The sequence below is a fragment of the Monodon monoceros genome, unplaced genomic scaffold, assembly GCF_005190385.1.
Source record: "Monodon monoceros isolate NGI ecotype Baffin Bay Population unplaced genomic scaffold, NGI_Narwhal_1 Super_Scaffold_13, whole genome shotgun sequence".
NCBI lineage: Eukaryota > Metazoa > Chordata > Mammalia > Artiodactyla > Monodontidae > Monodon > Monodon monoceros.
In genome coordinates this window covers 72389933-72408362 of record NW_021703769.1, presented here as the reverse complement: position 1 = coordinate 72408362, position 18430 = coordinate 72389933, and the positions used below count along the sequence as shown (strand labels likewise).

General features: G+C 37.6%; 1 protein-coding gene across 4 annotated transcripts in view; it reads right to left on the bottom strand.

Annotated features, from left to right (window-relative positions):
• The window catches only part of LOC114894591 (S-adenosyl-L-methionine-dependent tRNA 4-demethylwyosine synthase), a 152360-nt gene that overhangs the window by 31658 nt on the left and 102272 nt on the right, over nucleotides 1–18430 (bottom strand). For all 4 annotated transcript variants that reach the window (XR_003793259.1, XM_029221414.1, XM_029221415.1 and 1 more), the window contains exon 14: nucleotides 1297–1407. Coding sequence is in view for 3 of the 4 variants with exons in the window: in XM_029221414.1 (XP_029077247.1) it covers nucleotides 1297–1407 (111 nt within the window). In the remaining variant the exon portion in view is untranslated. The remainder of the gene's footprint in view (nucleotides 1–1296; nucleotides 1408–18430) is intronic.

Genomic DNA, 18430 nt, shown 5'->3' with positions numbered 1-18430 from the left:
AACACATGGAAGAGGAACTAATAGATTAAAAGAAATTTAAGAGAGAAATAATCCAATTCTGACCCTTATTTGGATCCAGATTAAAAAATACTTTAGACAATTGGTTTAAGAAGATGTGGTATATATACACAATGGAATATTACTCAGCCATAAAAAATAATGAAATATTACCATTTGCAGTAACATGGATGGACCTAGAGATTACCATACCAAGTGAATTAAGTCAGAAAGAGAAAGGGAAATATTATATGATATCATTTACGTGAGGAATCTAAAAATGAGTACAAATGAATCTACATACAAAATAGAAACAGACTCACAGACATAGAAAACAAACTTACAGTTACCAAAGGGGAAAGAGAGGAGGGGAAGAATAAATCAGGAGTATTGGATTAACAGATAAACACTACTGTACATAAAATAAACAAGAAGGATTTACTATATAGCACAGGGAACTATATTCAACATCTTATAATAACCTATAATGGAAAATAACCTGAAAAACTATATATGTGTGTGTGTGTGTGTGTGTGTGTGTGTGTGTGTGTGTGTGTGTGTAAATAAATAAATAAATATATATAAAAAACTGAATTACTTCGCTGTATACCTGAAACTAACACAGTATTGTATATTAACTCTACTTCAATTTAAAAAAATACTGTTAAAATAACTGGTCAAGTTGAAACCTTATATGTTCCAATATATGAGATTATTGTTAGAACTGTTTAGTAAGAACAGTATTCTGAATAAGTGTTTAAAGTGAGTGCATATCTTTTAGAAATACATACTAAAACAGTTATGGATGAATGGTATAACGTGGGGATTTGCTTCACAGGTAAGGGCAGGAAAATGGGTAGGAGTACAGCTGAAACACAAGCTAGTAATTTTTGAAGCTGGTAATGGATGGATGGGGCTCATTACATCAGTCTCTCTACTTCTGTATATATTTGAAGTTTTCCATAGTAAAAGTGTAGTTAAAAGCCAACCAATTACTCACTATAACAGTATTTTATTTCTCAGCATATTAAAGCTACTATGTAGTGAGCACTACATTCATTTTCTGTTGACGGTCTACCTCTCACTAAAATATAAGCTTTTTATATGTGAGAGCAAATGCTTAGTCTTTACTGCTCTTATCTCCAATACCTAGAACAGTGCCAGGAATCTTGATTAATATTTCTGACTGAATAATATAAAACATCCGGGACCTCCTGCAGAATTTTAGAAGATTGTAATTCCACCGTGGCCAACAAAGCATAATGGGAACGTGCCCAACACTAGCTGGCAGGGGCTTACCTTCACCTCGATGAAGTCAGGGTTCCCCAGGGACACCAGCTTGGCATAGGCCTGGAGTTCATCCACGTTCCATGCTTTCACCAGAGTCAGCCTATAGACAGTACGTTGTTGCTAAAACAGAGGAAAACACAACTTTGTTTTTATCACCTAGGAAGATTTTCAAATTTCTTAAACCCATAGGTGAAACCTGGCATGAACTTCTATTTATTGAAGTTGCATTTTGTAGAAAGATGAAAAAAACGTAAACAATGTCATAAGACTCCCAGAAGCCTTATAAAGGCACAGATATTGGTATATTTTTCTTCTCTCACTTACAGTATCGAACACTAGATAAGACACCCAAAAGGTTCTTAACAAATACCCTGAATTCCATTTAGTTAGAAATAGTAAATTGACCAAACAGTTTTAGATTGGTGAAAATTAATTCACATAACCTTCAGGCTTTCAGGTATCAATTGCTCAAAGTTATTTACAGTAAGAATTTCTAATCACTCTTGTCCTCTTTCCTGCTTCCTCATTATTTAATGATCTCTACTTGGCAGAAAAGGCACATTGATGAACTGTCAATGTTGCCATTTGTTTACCATGTAACCAAAAGAGGTATTGATCTTCTGAAAAGCCATTAGACAACAGTCATGCAAGCCTTTAAAAGCTTTATACCTTTGACTTTGTAGCTCCCTTCCAGGACCCTAGACAAATTACTAAAAGTTCAAAGACTTATTCAAACATCTCAAAACAACATGATTAATGATAGTTTAAAATCTACAACAAGAGTGGGGGCAGAACCTGTGACTTGCCTTTAACCAATAGAATATGGCAAAGATGATGTGACACGTGTAGTTATGTACACATGATTACATCCATCTGTAGCAAGTTCCTGGGTAGTATCCATGCTGCTAAACCTCAAACCATGCTTTAAGTAGCAAGGCTCAAAATACTCAAGAGAAAAACAAAGTGAAGTAAGACGTGAACAAAATGCACTACATGCACCCCAGTGTTCACAGCAGCATTATTTACAATCGCCAAGATATGAAAGCAAGCTAAAGTCCACCAACAGATGAACGGATAAAAATGTGGTGTATATATATATATACACACACACACACACACACACACACACACACACAATGGAATACTACTCAGCCATAAAAAAGAATGAAATTTTGCCATTTGCAACAACATGGTTGGACTTGGAGGGCATTATGCTAAGTGAAATAAGTCAGACAGAGAAAGACAAATACTTTATGATATCACTTATATGTGGAATATAAAAATTACAACAAACTAGTGAATATAACAAAAAAGAGACTCAGATATAAAGAACAAATGAGTAGTTACCAATGGGGAGAGGGGAGGGGGGAGACGCAAGATAGGGGTAGGGGATTAAGAAGTATAAACTGTTATATATAAAATAAGCTACAAGGATATATTGTACAACACAGGGAATATAGCCAATATTTTATAATAACTATAAATGGAGTATAACCTTTAAAATTTGTGAATCACTATACTGTACACCTGAAACATATAATATTGTACATCAACTATACTTCAATTTAAAAAAATGTCGGGCTTCCCTGGTGGCGCAGTGGTTGAGAGTCCGCCTGCCGATGCATGGGACGAGGGTTCGTGCCCCGGTCTGGGAAGATCCCACATGCCGTGGAGCGGCTGGGCCCGTGAGCCATGGCCGCTGAGCCTGCGCGTCTGGAGCCTGTGCTCCGCAACGGGAGAGGCCACAACAGTGAGAGGCCCGCGTACCGCAAAAAAAAAAGAAAAAAAGAAAAGAATGCCAATCTCTCTACTTTTGCTCATGTCTGAAGATAACCTAGGGATGAACAGTATTAGGCAGCCATATCAGAAAATGTACTCAAAACTTATTTTTAAAATGCAGTGTATAATGCACAAAAAGACAGAAATCTTCCAGATTCCCTTCACATAGCTAGAATTCACCCAATGCCAAAACCTAACAAAAATGGTAGAGAAGTGCAGGCCAATCTCACTTGTACTTATATATGCAAAAATCTTACAGAAATTTTAGCAAATGAAATTCAGCATTATGTTAAAAATTCTAGAAATGCAAAGATGATTCAATATTAGGCTATATATTAATACAATTCATCACATCAATAGCTCAACACAGAAAAGTTATACAATCATCTTATAGACACACAAAGACATTTCATATCATTTAAAGCCCATCCCTGATTTTAAAACAGAATGAACAACTGAAAAACCATTTGGTAAACTCAAAAATTAAAAAACACATCCTTAACATAAAGAAAACACTCTCCAGTCAATAGTCCATGTCATTCTTAGAGATGTAAAAAATAGAGGCATTTCTATTTAATCAGAATAACAGCAGAATGTCCACTCTATTATTTTTATAAACACTTCCCTGGAAGTTAAAATCGAAGCAATAAGGCAAGAACAAGAATAAGTGGATAGGGCTTCCCTGGTGGCGCAGTGGTTGGGAGTCCGCCTGCCAATGCAGGGGACACAGGTTCATGCCCCAGTCCGGGAGGATCCCACATGCCGCGGAGCAGCTGGGCCCGTGAGCCATGGCCGCTGGGCCTGCGCGTCCGGAGCCTGTGCTCTGCAGCGGGAGAGGCCACAGCAGTGAGAGGCCCGCGTAACGCAAAAAAAAAAAAAGAATAAGTGGATAGTATACAAAAAACAATTACTTGCAAATGATATAGCTGGCTTCTTGGAAACCTAAGAAAATCAGATTAAGTAAAATTGGTCAGTTACCAAATAACAATAGAAAAATGAGCAGCTTTCCTAGCATAGAGCAGTGGGGTAAATGTGGACTCTGAGGCCAGACTGAATCCCAGACCACATACTACCCATCTTTAACTCTGTCTCAGTTTCTATCTGTGCAAAATGGGAGTTTACACAGGATTAAAAGTGTCCATCTACATAACGCTTAGAACCATGTTGGCAGCAGTAAGTCATACTAAGTATTAGCTATTATATGCCATATGTATGGTACATATATACTATATGTACAACTACAAAATGCAAGGCAAAGAAAATTCTACTTCAACTCTAAAATACATCTATACAATACTTGATGATTATTTATGAAATAACATGGAGAGTGAAAAAAGTAAATATTTCTGAGACCATAAAAAACTAGCCTACATGGACAGCCATGATAGATTTCTAAATATAATGTAATTCCAATGGGAGTTTAAAATTCCTTTCAACAAATAAACTGGCAATGATACCAACAATAACAAAAGCAAGAGTTAGCAATGAGTCAGCCCTTACTATGTGCCAGCTGTTGTTGTGTTTAACATCTTAGCAAAGATTCCAATATTTGTCTCATCTTTGCAACAAATCTTACAAAACAGGTTTATTAGCTTCACATTACAGATATGAAATTGAGGCCTAGTGCTGCTAAGTGAATTTCCCAAAGTTACACAGTTGGAAAGCAGCAAAGCTGGGATATGAACCCAAGCAGAATGAATCCAAGGCAGACTCTCTCTCTCGTTGCTTAACCTTTTCAAATTGTGAAAGAAATCATACAAAGAGAAACATACATAAAACACGAATGGACAGCCCAAGGGATTAACACAAAGAAAATATTCATCACCCAGTCACCATCCATTGCCTTTACCCCAAAGCTATCTAATATCCTGACTTCAACATTAAAGTTTAGGTTTTTGCCTGTGTTTGAAATTTATATACATAGAACCATAGACTTTTTTGCATCTTGCTTCTGTCATACAACACTGTGTTTATAAAGTTCATCCGTGTTGCTGCATGTTGAGATTTGTTCATTTTCTTCGTTATCTAATATTCCATTATATAAATATACAATAATTTATTCAACCGTTCCCCCATTGATAGACATCTAGATTATTTCCAGTTTTTAGTTATTATAAAATGCTGTTCTCTCTCGTAACACTAGAGTTTAGTTCTTCCTGCTTTAGGGAATTTTATGAAATGCTATTATGACATGTATTCTTCTATGTCTGGCTTCTTTCACTGAAATTCTTTCACTGAGTTTGATGGTGACTTTAGCTTCAGATATATTTCTGCTGCTGTTTAGTACTCCAGTATATGAAAATACTTACATTAGTGAAAGTTGTTGGTTTGTTGGTTTTTTCCCCCAGTTTGGGTCTCTTACAAAATAGCATTGCTATGACTGTTACTGTACCTGACTCCCGATGGATGTTTCTTGAATGTTCCTAAGAGTGGAAATGCTGGATCACAGGATGCGCAGATACTGCTAAATTGGTTTCCAAAGTCATTTCACCATACTTCCACCTGCAGTGGATCAGAGTTCCAGCTGCTTCTCTTCTTCACCAACACTTGTTAGTCTTTTAAACTTTAGCCATTCCTGCACTGTCCTATTTTGTATTTGCCCGTTTACTGATGAAGTTGAGTATGTTTTTGGCCATTCTGATCTCTTCTTTTGTGAAGTACTTGTTCAAATGTTTTGAATATTTCTTTATTGGGATAGCTGTCTTTTTACTACTGGGTTTTTCAAATTCTTTAGATATTCTGGCTGTAAGAATGCTGTTATAATTGTATTAGAAATATTTTCATCCACTTGATGGCTTTCCTTTCTGATTTCTTCATATCTTTTGATCAACAGATATAACTAATTTTAGTACATTTACCTTTTATCTATAGCCTACTAATGTTCAGATTGTTAAGGACAAAGAAAAGCACTACGGGGTTACTAAAAAAGAAATGTCATTAGATTTTATTTCAAATTATCAAATTCACATTCTGGGTTTCACTGTGTCTGCAGGGAGCCTGCTGGATGGGATGGTTTTGGAGACTTTAAAGTCTGTTTAAAATTAGTTAAAGCAGTTCCTAAAGTCTATAGAAGAAAGTTGTGTTATACTCCAGTTAGATCAAATTAAAACAAAAACTGAGTACAGATGTTGCCTTGAGAGGTGAGAGCTGGAATTTCCTTTGCAAAGGACATACTTAACACTTTATTTTATCCTTCTTTTAGATTAAAAAAAAAGAAAGAAAAAATTGGAGTACAAACTGGATTGTATTGTAGTAATTTAATTTGAATAAAACCTATTTTTTTCTCCAGTTTGGGGATTTAGTTAGTAATTTTAATTTGCATAGGTTCTGGTCAGTTATTACTGCAGGATTTTCTGAATGTGGCATATTATCTAGTAGGGACAGGGTTAGTGTAATACTACAGAATAAAAAAATGAAGATGAAAGTATCCAATTCAGGCAAAAAGTTTAGCTACTTTCTGTTCAGGCTACAATGTGATTTGTAAAATGTCACAACGAGATTTGTAAAAAAGTGTCAAGTAGCTGGCATGTTATAATTTCATGTATTTTCTGTTTAATTTGAGAGTCTAGGACTTTTTTCCCCCAGTGGTAGTAACAAACACAAAAAAATGGGAGGGAGGGGTGGATCTGAAAGTAACATCACAATCAATGTGCAGCTAGGCTGTGCAGCAAGAAACCTAGACGTTAACCTCTAGAATTCAGACCAGATCTCTGTGACAGAATTTAAATTTGGGTTTTAACTTATGTTTGTTTCTTAGAGGGAAGCAATACACGGACTGAAAAATATTGGGTTGGCCAAAAAGTTCTTTCGGGGTGGTACGGAAGAACCTGAACGAACTTTTTGGCCAATCCAATACATGGAGTGAAAATTGAGGTCAAAATTCCAAAGGTAAATGTTAAATGCTTATCAAAGGGAAGTGAGGGAAAAAAGGATTAAATACAAAGTAGAAAAAGTCTGAGTAGTTAGGAAGGAGGAGATAAAAGAGGAAAAAAGTATAAGATGAGGAAAAGAGTACATAGTAGCAATTAAGCTACTGGGCTCTGGAGTCAGCTGTGTGAGCTCAGGCATGCTCTCTGTGCCTCTGTAAAATAGGAAGAGTAACAGTATCTATATCTCATAGTACTGCTGTAAAATTAAAATAATTAAAACAAATAAAGAACTTAGAACACAGCCTGGAAGATAGAAAACTATGAATAAATTTCAGCTACCATCATCACCACCACCAGCAGCAGTTACACAGATTCATTCATTTGTTCACACAGATATCAGTTCAACCAACAGTCACCAGGTCCCACTGTACACCAGGTATAATACTAGATGCTAGAGATACAGCAGTGAACAAGCAACCAACGTACCGACTGTTGTATAATCTACATTTTATTCTAGTAAACGAACAAAACCAAAGTCAGAAAAGAAATTAGCAACAATGGTTAATACCAAAAGAGGAGAGGAACCAGGAAACCAGCAAGGTAAGACTCCACCACTCCTGCCTGGCTCCTCAAAGGGAAGGAAATCCAAAAGGGAGGGGATATATGTATACATATGGCTGATTCACTTTGCTGTACAGCAGAAACTAACACAACACTGTAAAGCAACTATATCCCAATTAAAAAACAAAAAAAACAAATTGAATGCTGACCGAGTCACATCATGCTTGTCAAAAAATTAATTCTAAAGTCGTTAAAACAAACAAAAAAACCTTAAAATTGAAACAATCCCTCACTGACAACCATTGTTTCTAAAAGCAAAGGAATATGTATTGCCTCTACTAGAAATTGGGCAATGAATCTTTCAAAGTCCTTAGAAAACATACTTATTCTTAAAATGGCTTTAATTAACTAAATTTTTTACTGTTCGTGGGAGACAAAACAAAATGTGTCAATCTGATATGTCAAATAAGCAAAGAATTAGAAAATAAATTCAAAGATATAATTCATGATGCAGCCAAATGAAGTATTCTTTATAATCAAAGAAGCCAAGCAGGAAAATTATTATAGAATTACTTCCAAAATAAATTAACTAAGTAACCAACCAAATTAAACTGTAATGAATAACTGAAAATGTAGATCAAAGAAAGAGGGCAAAGACAATGTTATAAGACTCAGTGAAGAAAATCCAACCCAACAGGAAAAGAAATCATAGAAGGAAACACATCAAGCCATTAATGGTGCTTACTTCTGAGGATGAGAAGAGAAGGGTTGTAGGTTTATTATTTACATTTCTCTTTAAAGACCTGTAGAACACCATGAAACGTTCAACATGTTCATTACGAAAATCTCAGGAAAGGAGAGAGAAAATGGCAAAAAATAATATTTGAAAACAAAATGGCCAAAACTTCCAAAATTTGATGAAAAACATGAGTCTACACATTGAAGAAGCACAACGAACTTCAAGTAGGATAAACTCAAAGAGATGCACACTGAGATATATTATAATCAAACTGTCAAAAGACTGAATCTTGAAAGCAGCAAAAGAGAAGTGACTCGTCATGTACAGGGATCCTTGATAAGATCAGAGCCTATTTCTCACCATCAACCATAATAGTCAGGAGACAGTGGGATGACATATTTAAATTGCTGAAAGAAAAAAACTATCAACGAAGAATTCTACATCTGGTAAAACTATACTTCAAAAATAAAGGAGAGGGACTTCCCTGGTGGCACAGTGGTTAAGAATCCACCTGCCAATGCAGGGGACACGGGTTCGAGCCCTGGTTGGGGAAGATCCCACATGCTGCGGAGCAGCTAAGCCAGTGCGCCACAACTACTGAGCCTGCGCTCTAGAGCCCGCAAGCCACAACTACTGAGCCCACATGCTACAACTACTGAAGCCCGCGCTCCACAACAAGAGAAGCCACCGCAATGCGAAGCCTGCACACTGCAACGAAGAGTAGCCCCCGCTCGCTGCAACTAGAGAAAGCCCACACGCAGCAACAAAGACCCAATGCAGCAATAAATAAATAAATAAATAAAGTCATTTCCAGATAAACAAAAGCTCAGGGAGTTCATCACTAGCAGAACTGCCACAGAAGAAATGCTAAAGGGAATGCTTCAGGATGACATGAAAGGACACCAGACAGCAACCTGAAACCATGAGTAAAGAACTGTGATAAAGGTAACTAAATATGTAAATGTGAAAGCCAGTATTGTTCTATTTTTGGTTTCTAATTCCTTTTTTTGTTCCTATGTGATTTAAAACACATATACCTAAAACAATAATTATAAATCTATGTTAATGGGCATGCAATGTATAAAACGTAATCTGTGAAATTAACAACATAAGGAGGAAGACAGAAAATGAGGGGCTTAAAAAAAATAACTTATAAGCTTTTGCACAGCAAAAGAAACCAGAAACAAACCAAAATGAAAATCAAAACTACAAAGCGGTATCACCTCATGCTGGTCAGAATGGCCATCATCAGAAAGTCTACAAATATTAAATGCTAGAGAGGGTGTGGAGAAAAAGGAACCCTTCCACACTGTTGATGGGAATGTAAAGTGGTGCAGCCACTGTAGAGAACAGTATGGAGTTTCCTTTAAAAACTAAAAATAGAGTTACCATATGATCCAGCAATCCCACTCCTGGGCATACATCTGGGAAAGATGAAAACTCTAATTCGAAAAGATACATGCACACCAATGTTCACAGTAGCAGTATTCACAATAGCCAAGACATGGTAGCAACCTAAATGTCCATCGATAGATGAATGGATAAAGAAGATGTGGTATCCATCTTATTGAATGGATGGAATCCATAAAATGGAATATTACTCAGCCATAAAAAAGAATGAAATACTGCCATTTGCAGCAACATGGATGGACCTAGAGATTATCATACTAAGTAAGTCAGACAAAGAAAGGCAAATATATGATATCAATTACATGTGGAATCAGAAAATGTAATACCAATCAATTTATTTACAAACTAGAAGCAGACTCACAGACATAGAAAACAAACTTATGGTTACTAAAGGGGAAAGGGGAGGGGGAGGGATAAATTAGGAGTATGGGATTAAAAGATATAGACTACTACATATAAAATAGATAAGCAACAAGGATATATTGTATAGCACAATTATAGCCATTATCTTATAATAACTTATAACGGAGTATAATCTGCAAAAATACTGAATGACTCTGCTGTAAAACTAAAAAATATCGTAGGGGCTTCCCTGGTGGCGCAGTGGTTGAGAGTCTGCCTGCCAATGCAGGGGACATGGGTTTGTGCCCCGGTCTGGGAAGATCCCACATGCCGCGGAGCAGCTAGGCCCGTGAGCCATGGCCGCTGAGCCTGCACGTCCGGAGCCTGTGCTCCGCAACGGGAGAGGCCACAACAGTGAGAGGCCTGCATACCGCAAAAAAAAAAAAAAAATATATATATATATATATATAGTAAATCAACTATACTTCAATATAAAAATCCTATTAGAAAATTTTAAAATATACGCAAAGTGCTGGGAGGAGGCATTCCATTTTTAATATGTCCTTATGTGTTAAATACACAAGTATTTGTGGATAAAATGATACTATTTATCTGATTTGAAATATTCCAATGCTTCCCCACCCCCCAAAAATTGGGAAGACAGATGAAACATGAAATGTAGAATGCTGATAACTGTCAAAGCTAAGATCATGCTTACACAGGAATTCCCTCCATTATTCTCTCTTCTCTTGAATGTTTTAAAAATCCATAATAAAAAAGTTTAAAAATATGCAGTTATGAGTTAGAATTCTGTCACTTCTAATTAGGCAGCTTTCAGTGTTACATATTCTGGATGAGGTTATTACATCCGAGTACTACAGCTCTTAATTTCAACAATTTATCTTGAAAGTTGCAATTCAAGACGAACTCGAGTTGAGGCTGTGTCAAAACAAGAAAAAATGGTCTCCTAAAATATGGTTCTGAGTTACTAGTAATCAAAGAAATGCAAATTGAAGCAGTAATGAGGTACCATTTTGGCTTATCAGATTGGCAAAGATATTTTTAAATAGCAATATTCAATACTGCCTAGAGAACAGCAAGACAGACACTCATTCACTGATGATAAAAGCATAATTCAGTACAAACATTTTGGGAATTACATGGCAACATGATTAAAGAATCTGAAAAGTATCCAAATATGTTGATCCAATAATTGCATTTCTAAAGATTTTAAGCCTTTGGAAATGATAGAATTTGTGGACAAATACTGATGATTAAGAATGTTCCTTCCAGCTTTATTTATAATAATGAGATATTATAAATATGTCAATCCCAAGAAATAGCTAGATGATTTATGATACAGCTATTTAACTAACACTAAAGATGATTATTTCAGAACAGCGGTTATGAATTCCAACATGGCGGAGAAACACATTCTTAACAATAAGAGAGCTCAATGCAGATGTGATTCTCAGAAAGGGGAAGGAAGGGGGTGGGAGACCTGTTTTTTTCTATATCCTTGCTCCCACTGAGAATAATTGTTTTAGAAGAATGTTTAATAATGAGGGGTAATTTTTATGTAATAGCATTGAATTTTTAAAAAGCTAAAAACAAAACTGTACACATACCATAGTATTAATGATATAAATACATATACACAAAGGAAACACAAAAGGCTGGGAATGAAATACAAGAAAAGTTGTGGGGTCAGAAAACCTGTACTCATGTGCGCGCGCGCGCGCGCACACACACACACACACACACACACACACACACACATTTTTTAATAGTACTGACTCTTGAGATGAGAATGGATCAGTTTAACAGTTTCTTGATACGCCTGATCTCAACTATGCTTAAACAGATGCCTTAAACAAAATTCTCCTGCTCAAAGACCAGAAATCTGGTAAAGGAAGTAGAAAAACATTTGTCTTAGGTTCAGCAGAACCTCAGAAGGCCATGCAAATCAACTTGAATATGAGACAGAGTGTGGCCAGAGTTTGAAGAGTCATGGACCTCTATGTTACCCACAATAGCAAAAAGAAAAGAAGGGCTTGACATCCTCCTGGTAACATGGTTAATACCCAAGACGATGTTGCTTGTGTGAAGGAGTAGGAGGAGGGTGAGATCACGCATATTTGTAAATACAACTATAAATGCTATGCAAACCGTTGCCTTCCAAGGCAAATTTAAGTTTTCTTTTTTTTGTGTGCAGTACGCGGGCCTCTCACTGTTGTGGCCTCTCCCGTTGAGCACAGGCTCCAGACGCGCAGGCTCAGAGGCCATGGCTCACGGGCCTAGCCGCTCCGCGGCATGTGGGATCTTCCCGGATCGGGGCACGAACCCGTGTCCCCTGCATCGGCAGGCAGACTCTCAACCACTGCGCCACCAGGGAAGCCCTAAGTTTTCCTTTTTGAAACTCTCTGGAATTTTTTTTTTCCAAATATTTTCAATCCGTGGTTGGTTGAATCTGTGGATGCGGAACTGGTGGATATGGAGGGCCTACTGTATAATCGACGTACGGTCAAAGGGCTATTATAAGTTCATCTATTGAAAAACCACAAGAAGAGGAAGCCGAGAAGTGCAAAATGCGAACACAATAGAGGCTAAGAGCACTGGCAGCTGTAAGACAAGCTGTAAGTAAACACTCAATAGCAGGAAAAAAAAAAATCCCCACTACAGGATAAAAAAAAAAAAAAAAGCCAGCAGTATTTACACGTCAGAAAAGCAAAGGAGTAATATGGAGCGGTGTTTCTCCATCCTTTGGAGGTTGGGAGAGAATAGAAGAGGTAAGGTTCTACTGGCATTCTGAACAGGACAGCTTTCACAGTGTAAAAATGACCATTACCCTGAGAGCCATGAACACAGAAATTTTAAATATGGAAATGCAAGGAAAAGGAAAGAAATGAGAACAAAGAAAAGAAAGAAAAGACGATTAATAAGGGAGACAATGTAAAGAGCTAAAGACGAAACCAAAATAAATAAAAGATCATAAATAAATGGTAAGATTTCTAGAGGAAGAAAGGCTTGACTACAAAATCATAGGACCGGTTTCTCTACTTTGCATGTAGGAGATCTAAACTGAGAAGTCTAAGGCCACCAACACAAGATAAATGAGAGGGGTAGCCTATCTACATAAGAATAAGTAGAAGTCAGAGGAATGATGTCATACAAATCAATAAGCAGAAGGTTATGTTACAGCCTCTACCCCAGGGTGCAAACACGGATGGCAGTCACCTAAGCAGCACAGCGACTTGGAAGTCCAAGGATATTGACAAAAAAGTAAAATCTCTGGCAAAGTTCCCTCAGGAAACAACCTCTCCATCATCCTGCAGCAGACAAAAACAGACAGAAACACTGGGACACAAAGTGTGCAGAAGACGTTATGAGAAGGGCATCTTGATATACCCAGAACACATCTTACAAAACCACTGAGACAAAGTAAATTTGAAAGGGATAACGGGGCAGCCAGAAACCACACAACTCTAACATCAATAAATCTGATAGATCTATTTCTCCAGAAATATTACTTGTAACAATTCACAAGTTCAAGTCCCAAATATTAAAGAGTAAAGGCTCCCTTCCTGGGTGATCAACTGTCCAAATGCATATGCCTTGTAGTCAAGGGACGTTCAGGCTGTCAGTAAGCCACTGTCAACAACCTCCTTGTGCCTAAGCTTGGCTCTGCAAAAAAAAAAAAAAAAACAACACACACAAAAAAAACAAAAAGCAAAACCAGACTCATTAGAAGGTGACTCAGTTCCTGAAGTAAGCCTATAAAGTTTCCTCCCTGGAAAGCCTGTTAGTGACAAGATGTGCCTGAGTGTACAGCACTTTACCTCATGTCTGACTCATAAGAAAGTGAATCTGGAATGACAGCAAGAAGAGCCTGGAAGAAGAAGAAGGATGTTCGGTACTTGCTATACAGACACAAAAATGCCAAAAATTAAGCCTTTAATTCCAAATCCTTATCTGATTTGCATAATTTACCAAACCATACATTAATGAATGTACAGTCAAAGGGGTACCTTAAGCTCATCTCTTGAGCCATCCCCACTGCAGTGATACATAGATGAAATGAAAAATGAAAATCAAATAAACCTGGCTAAAAATATACAATGAAACAGCCTCAGGACCAGGAATTGGACCTAGCCGCCTGTTAGAGTGCACATGTGAGCAAAAACAACCACCTACTCAAGAAGAGCCTGCAAACAATTCCAAGAGATGTGTGGAAATGTAACATTTCACAAAGACAGCCAACAGAATCTACAATTAGAAGATAAATTTCAGTCAAAAAAAATTAAAGTGACAGAACAAGCAACTTTCAACCAAAGACATGGCTTCATAAAGATGGCAATTTTCCCAAATTAAACTGTAAATTCAATGCAATTCCAATCAATATCCCAAAGTTATGTCTGTGTGGGAGAGAAAACTGACAAAATGATCCCAAAATAAATATGAAAATGTATTAAGGGGCTAAGAATAAGCAAGACAATTTTGAAGAAGGAGGGGTCTTTTGTACTAAATATCAATCTTATCACAAAGCTATAGTAACTCAGTATGGTAATGGGGCAAGACAGAAAAATTAATCAATATAACAGAGTAGAAAGTTCAGAAACATCCATGAATACAGGAAAACTTGATTACAACAGGCAGTCATTACAAATCATGGGGTAAAGGATAAATTATTCAACAATGACGCTGGCTCAATCAATAATCCATAAAGGGGAAAAAGAATCCCTGTCTCGTACCATACTTAGAAAAATATAGATACATACATATATATGTTTATGTGTGTATTTGTATATATACAGAAAGAGATCCTAAGTCCTTAATAAAAAGCATTTGGAAGTCAATGAAAATCACAAACAAACATCTCAAAAGAAAAAAACAGTAATGAACCAAAACAGCACAAACTTCCGGTTATAAGTACTAGGGATGCAAGGTACAACCTTAGTTGTACCCAATACTTGGTTGTACCCAACAGAATAGTACCCAATACTAATTAAAGATTTGTAAAATGTTACGAACATAATGAACACTGCTGTACGTTACATATGAAAGTTGTTAAGTAAGTAAATCCTAAGAGTCTCATCACAAGGAGAAAATATTTTTTCTTCTATTTCTTTAATTTTGTATCTATATAAGACAACGGATGTTCACTAAACTTACTGTGGTGATCATTTCATGATGTATGTAAGTCGATCACTGGTTCCTTGTTTGTAAAATCCTACCACTTGGAGATTTATTCCTGTATATATTTTCCTTTGCTGTGAACATTTAAATGAGAATGGACAGGGATTTTGAATCACTACTCTTGGAAATGTTAGAGAAAAGAAATCTAGGTATTAGTGAGAGACAAAAAAGGGTAGAAAATAAAAGGTAGAGCAGTGGAGGTTTTTGGAGTATAGTCATGAGTAATCATTAAGAAGACAAAACAGGGCTCCCCTGGTGGCGCAGTGGTTGAGAGTCCGCCTGCCGATGCAGGGGACCTGGGTTCGTGCCCCGGTCCGGAAAGATCCCAGATGCCGCGGAGCGGCTGGTCCCGTGAGCCATGGCCGCTGAGCCTGCGCGTCCGGAGCCTGTGCTCTGCAACGGGAGAGGCCACAGCAGTGAGAGGCCCGCGTACCGCAAAAAAAAAAAAAAAAAGACAAAACAAACACAGGCCATAAAAATGCACCTTAGAACCTACCAGGAGGCAGGAAATTCTAATTGTGCCATATTCTGGTGAGGTCCGGTCTAAAGTTACCTTGGGTGGCACTACAGGTAGCTAACTCTGTGTTAAGGAGAACATTTTAAACTATAATAAACTAAATAGATTAAATAAAATTTATCCCCAGGCTTTTTTTTTTTGCGGTACGCGGGCCTCTCACTGCTGCAGCCCCTCCCGCTGCGGAGCACAGGCTCCGGACGCGCAGGCCCAGCGGCCATGGCTCACAGGCCCAGCCGCCCCGCGGCATGTGGGATCTTCCGAGACCGGGGCACGAACCCACGTCCCCCGCATCGGCAGGCGGACCCCCAACCACTGCGCCACTCAGGGAAGCCCTCCCCCCAGGCTTTTAATTTTAAGCATCAAATTATCTGATTTCTTGAACTACAGTGAAACCTAAAAGTCAATAATTTAGTCATGGGTCAGACAGGAAAGAAAAAAAATGCTTCATTTACTATGCACAAACACAAACAAATTTGCAATTATCATGTGGTTGCTGTAGGGGAGTCTGAAATGTTACTGCAGGCAAGGTACAGAGACGTAGAAATTAACAGAATAGTACCCAATACTAATTAAAGATTTGTAAAATGTTATTAATGTTCTCTGTATTCAGTACAATTTCCTTTGTCCTCCTATTTAATGAACATAGTATTTAGAAGGGATTTCACTAATTCACTGTAATTCCCAACTTCAATGTAAATTTTCCTTTAAGTGCTAAACTCTTCAAACATGCCTTTTCCTACTGCATGGGTTTTTTTTTTTAGGATATAATCTTTACTTTTGGTAAAGAAACCACTGTGTTCAAAACGCAGCTCCACTAAATGGAACCATCTAAAAACACAGGAGGTGGTTTGTGTACCCTGTTTCCCTCTTAGGGGTTATGAGGAGTAACTTCTGGAAATTAAGATGGTCTCCATCCTTTCTCCTATCCTCGTCCTCAGTCTCTACATGCTACCACTCCCAGAAACTGGCCATCAGAAGCGTAAAAACTAATCACTGCCTTTCCCCTGGGGAAGATGCACTTGAATTGTAATTGGTTATAAATATACAAATAGACCTACAACTGAAGGATTCTTCAGCGTCTTCAGTGTCTACCAGATATTTTCAAAGTACATATAGTCAAAAGAAGATAATTTTCTATCATGAACCAGAAACAGGAAAAAACTAGAAACGTTCTTTACGGTAATATAAAATGGAAGCTTCCTTCAATCACTGGAGCAGGACAGGGTCTCCCGACATCTTGAGATGCATGCAGTTCATGAGTTAGGAGGAAGATGACTGACGTATCCCCTTCGAGTTTTTTAATACAGGCAGAGAGGGGTTTTTTGATTTCAGGGTTTTTTGTTTGTTTCACAAACTCCAAAGCTAGAAGACATGTCATCAGAAAGACTCAAAAACTAGAGGAGATAAAGTTATTAAACTCCAAGGGTTGCTCAAATTCTACTTACATGATTTTTAACATTTCTAACTTGTCACAGGCAAACCACATTTTCCCCCCACTGTGTGGCTGGATGAAGGGGAGGTGCAAATGGCTACATATGATTTCAATCCAGTATCTCAGACTATGATGGAACTAATGGCATAATTTCTTGATTCCTGTGAAGTGGGCAATGAGTTTCTGCCACACATACTAGCTTCTTCTGGGCCACGACAAAGGAGCAAGCTATCTTCACATCGCCATAAGTCAAACAGAACTCATGGTTTCCACTATCTTCATTTCCCAAATACACTAAAAAGGGTCTTCAACTGTCAATTTGAGAAAGTGCTTCCTTCTTTCTGCTTTCAATAAGCAAAAGAAATTAGCTTCCGACCATTCTTTTTAACACCCTTTTTCTCCACACTCTTTTCATAAATCAAACACAATGATTCTCATAAAAAGGTTCAATTCTAATGTCCAAAATAGCAATACCGAAGCTAAAATTTTAAAATAAGCTTTGAGATGAATGGCCTTGAATGAGTCCATCTGGAAGATATTAAAGAGGAGGAGGAGGACATCTATGAGGTGGCAGGAGAAAACGCCCACTGGTCTGTCAGTGACGGGGGCCTGATGACTTCCTTGATTTGTGGCCGCAGATCTCAATCACATGTAACCCCAAACCACTTTCGATAAACATGAAAATTTTCCTTCAATGCTATTTGAAATGTCAAAGCAAATATCACTAAAAACAAATTGAAAGTGATGGTCATTTTTGAAAATGTCTGTTCATACCACCTGGGTGTGTTCCCCACCCCCAGCCCTTTACCAGAAGAAAATCCATGATCTGTGGACACTAGCACAAATATACCTACCTCGCAAATAAGCCTTGGTAAGCACCTCAGTTCCAACTCGTTGTCCGGGACTAATTTTTTTTTAATCTTATTAAAAACACTGTGCTGAGTGAGTATAACACATATACCACAACAACTCAAGAATCCTGAGACACTGACAAAACCATTATTCTAGAAAGTCGAAATAAAACATACCTCTCTCTGAGAGGTATATAAAGATCAATTATCTCTCGCATCTTCCTTTCTACCTACATGTTCGTGTTCCGGCCTCCTCCACTTCAAACCAAGGAACAAATAACAACCCCAAACAAACCCCAAATCCTCCTTCTGTCTCCCTTCCAAGATGTCGTTTGTTTTCTGTCCTTACAAATGCTGTGCAATCCACCTTCCATCTCCACCAAACCACTGAGATTACTTTGATGATGGGCATCAATAACCTTCCATACATCCTGTATTTAGGGGGTT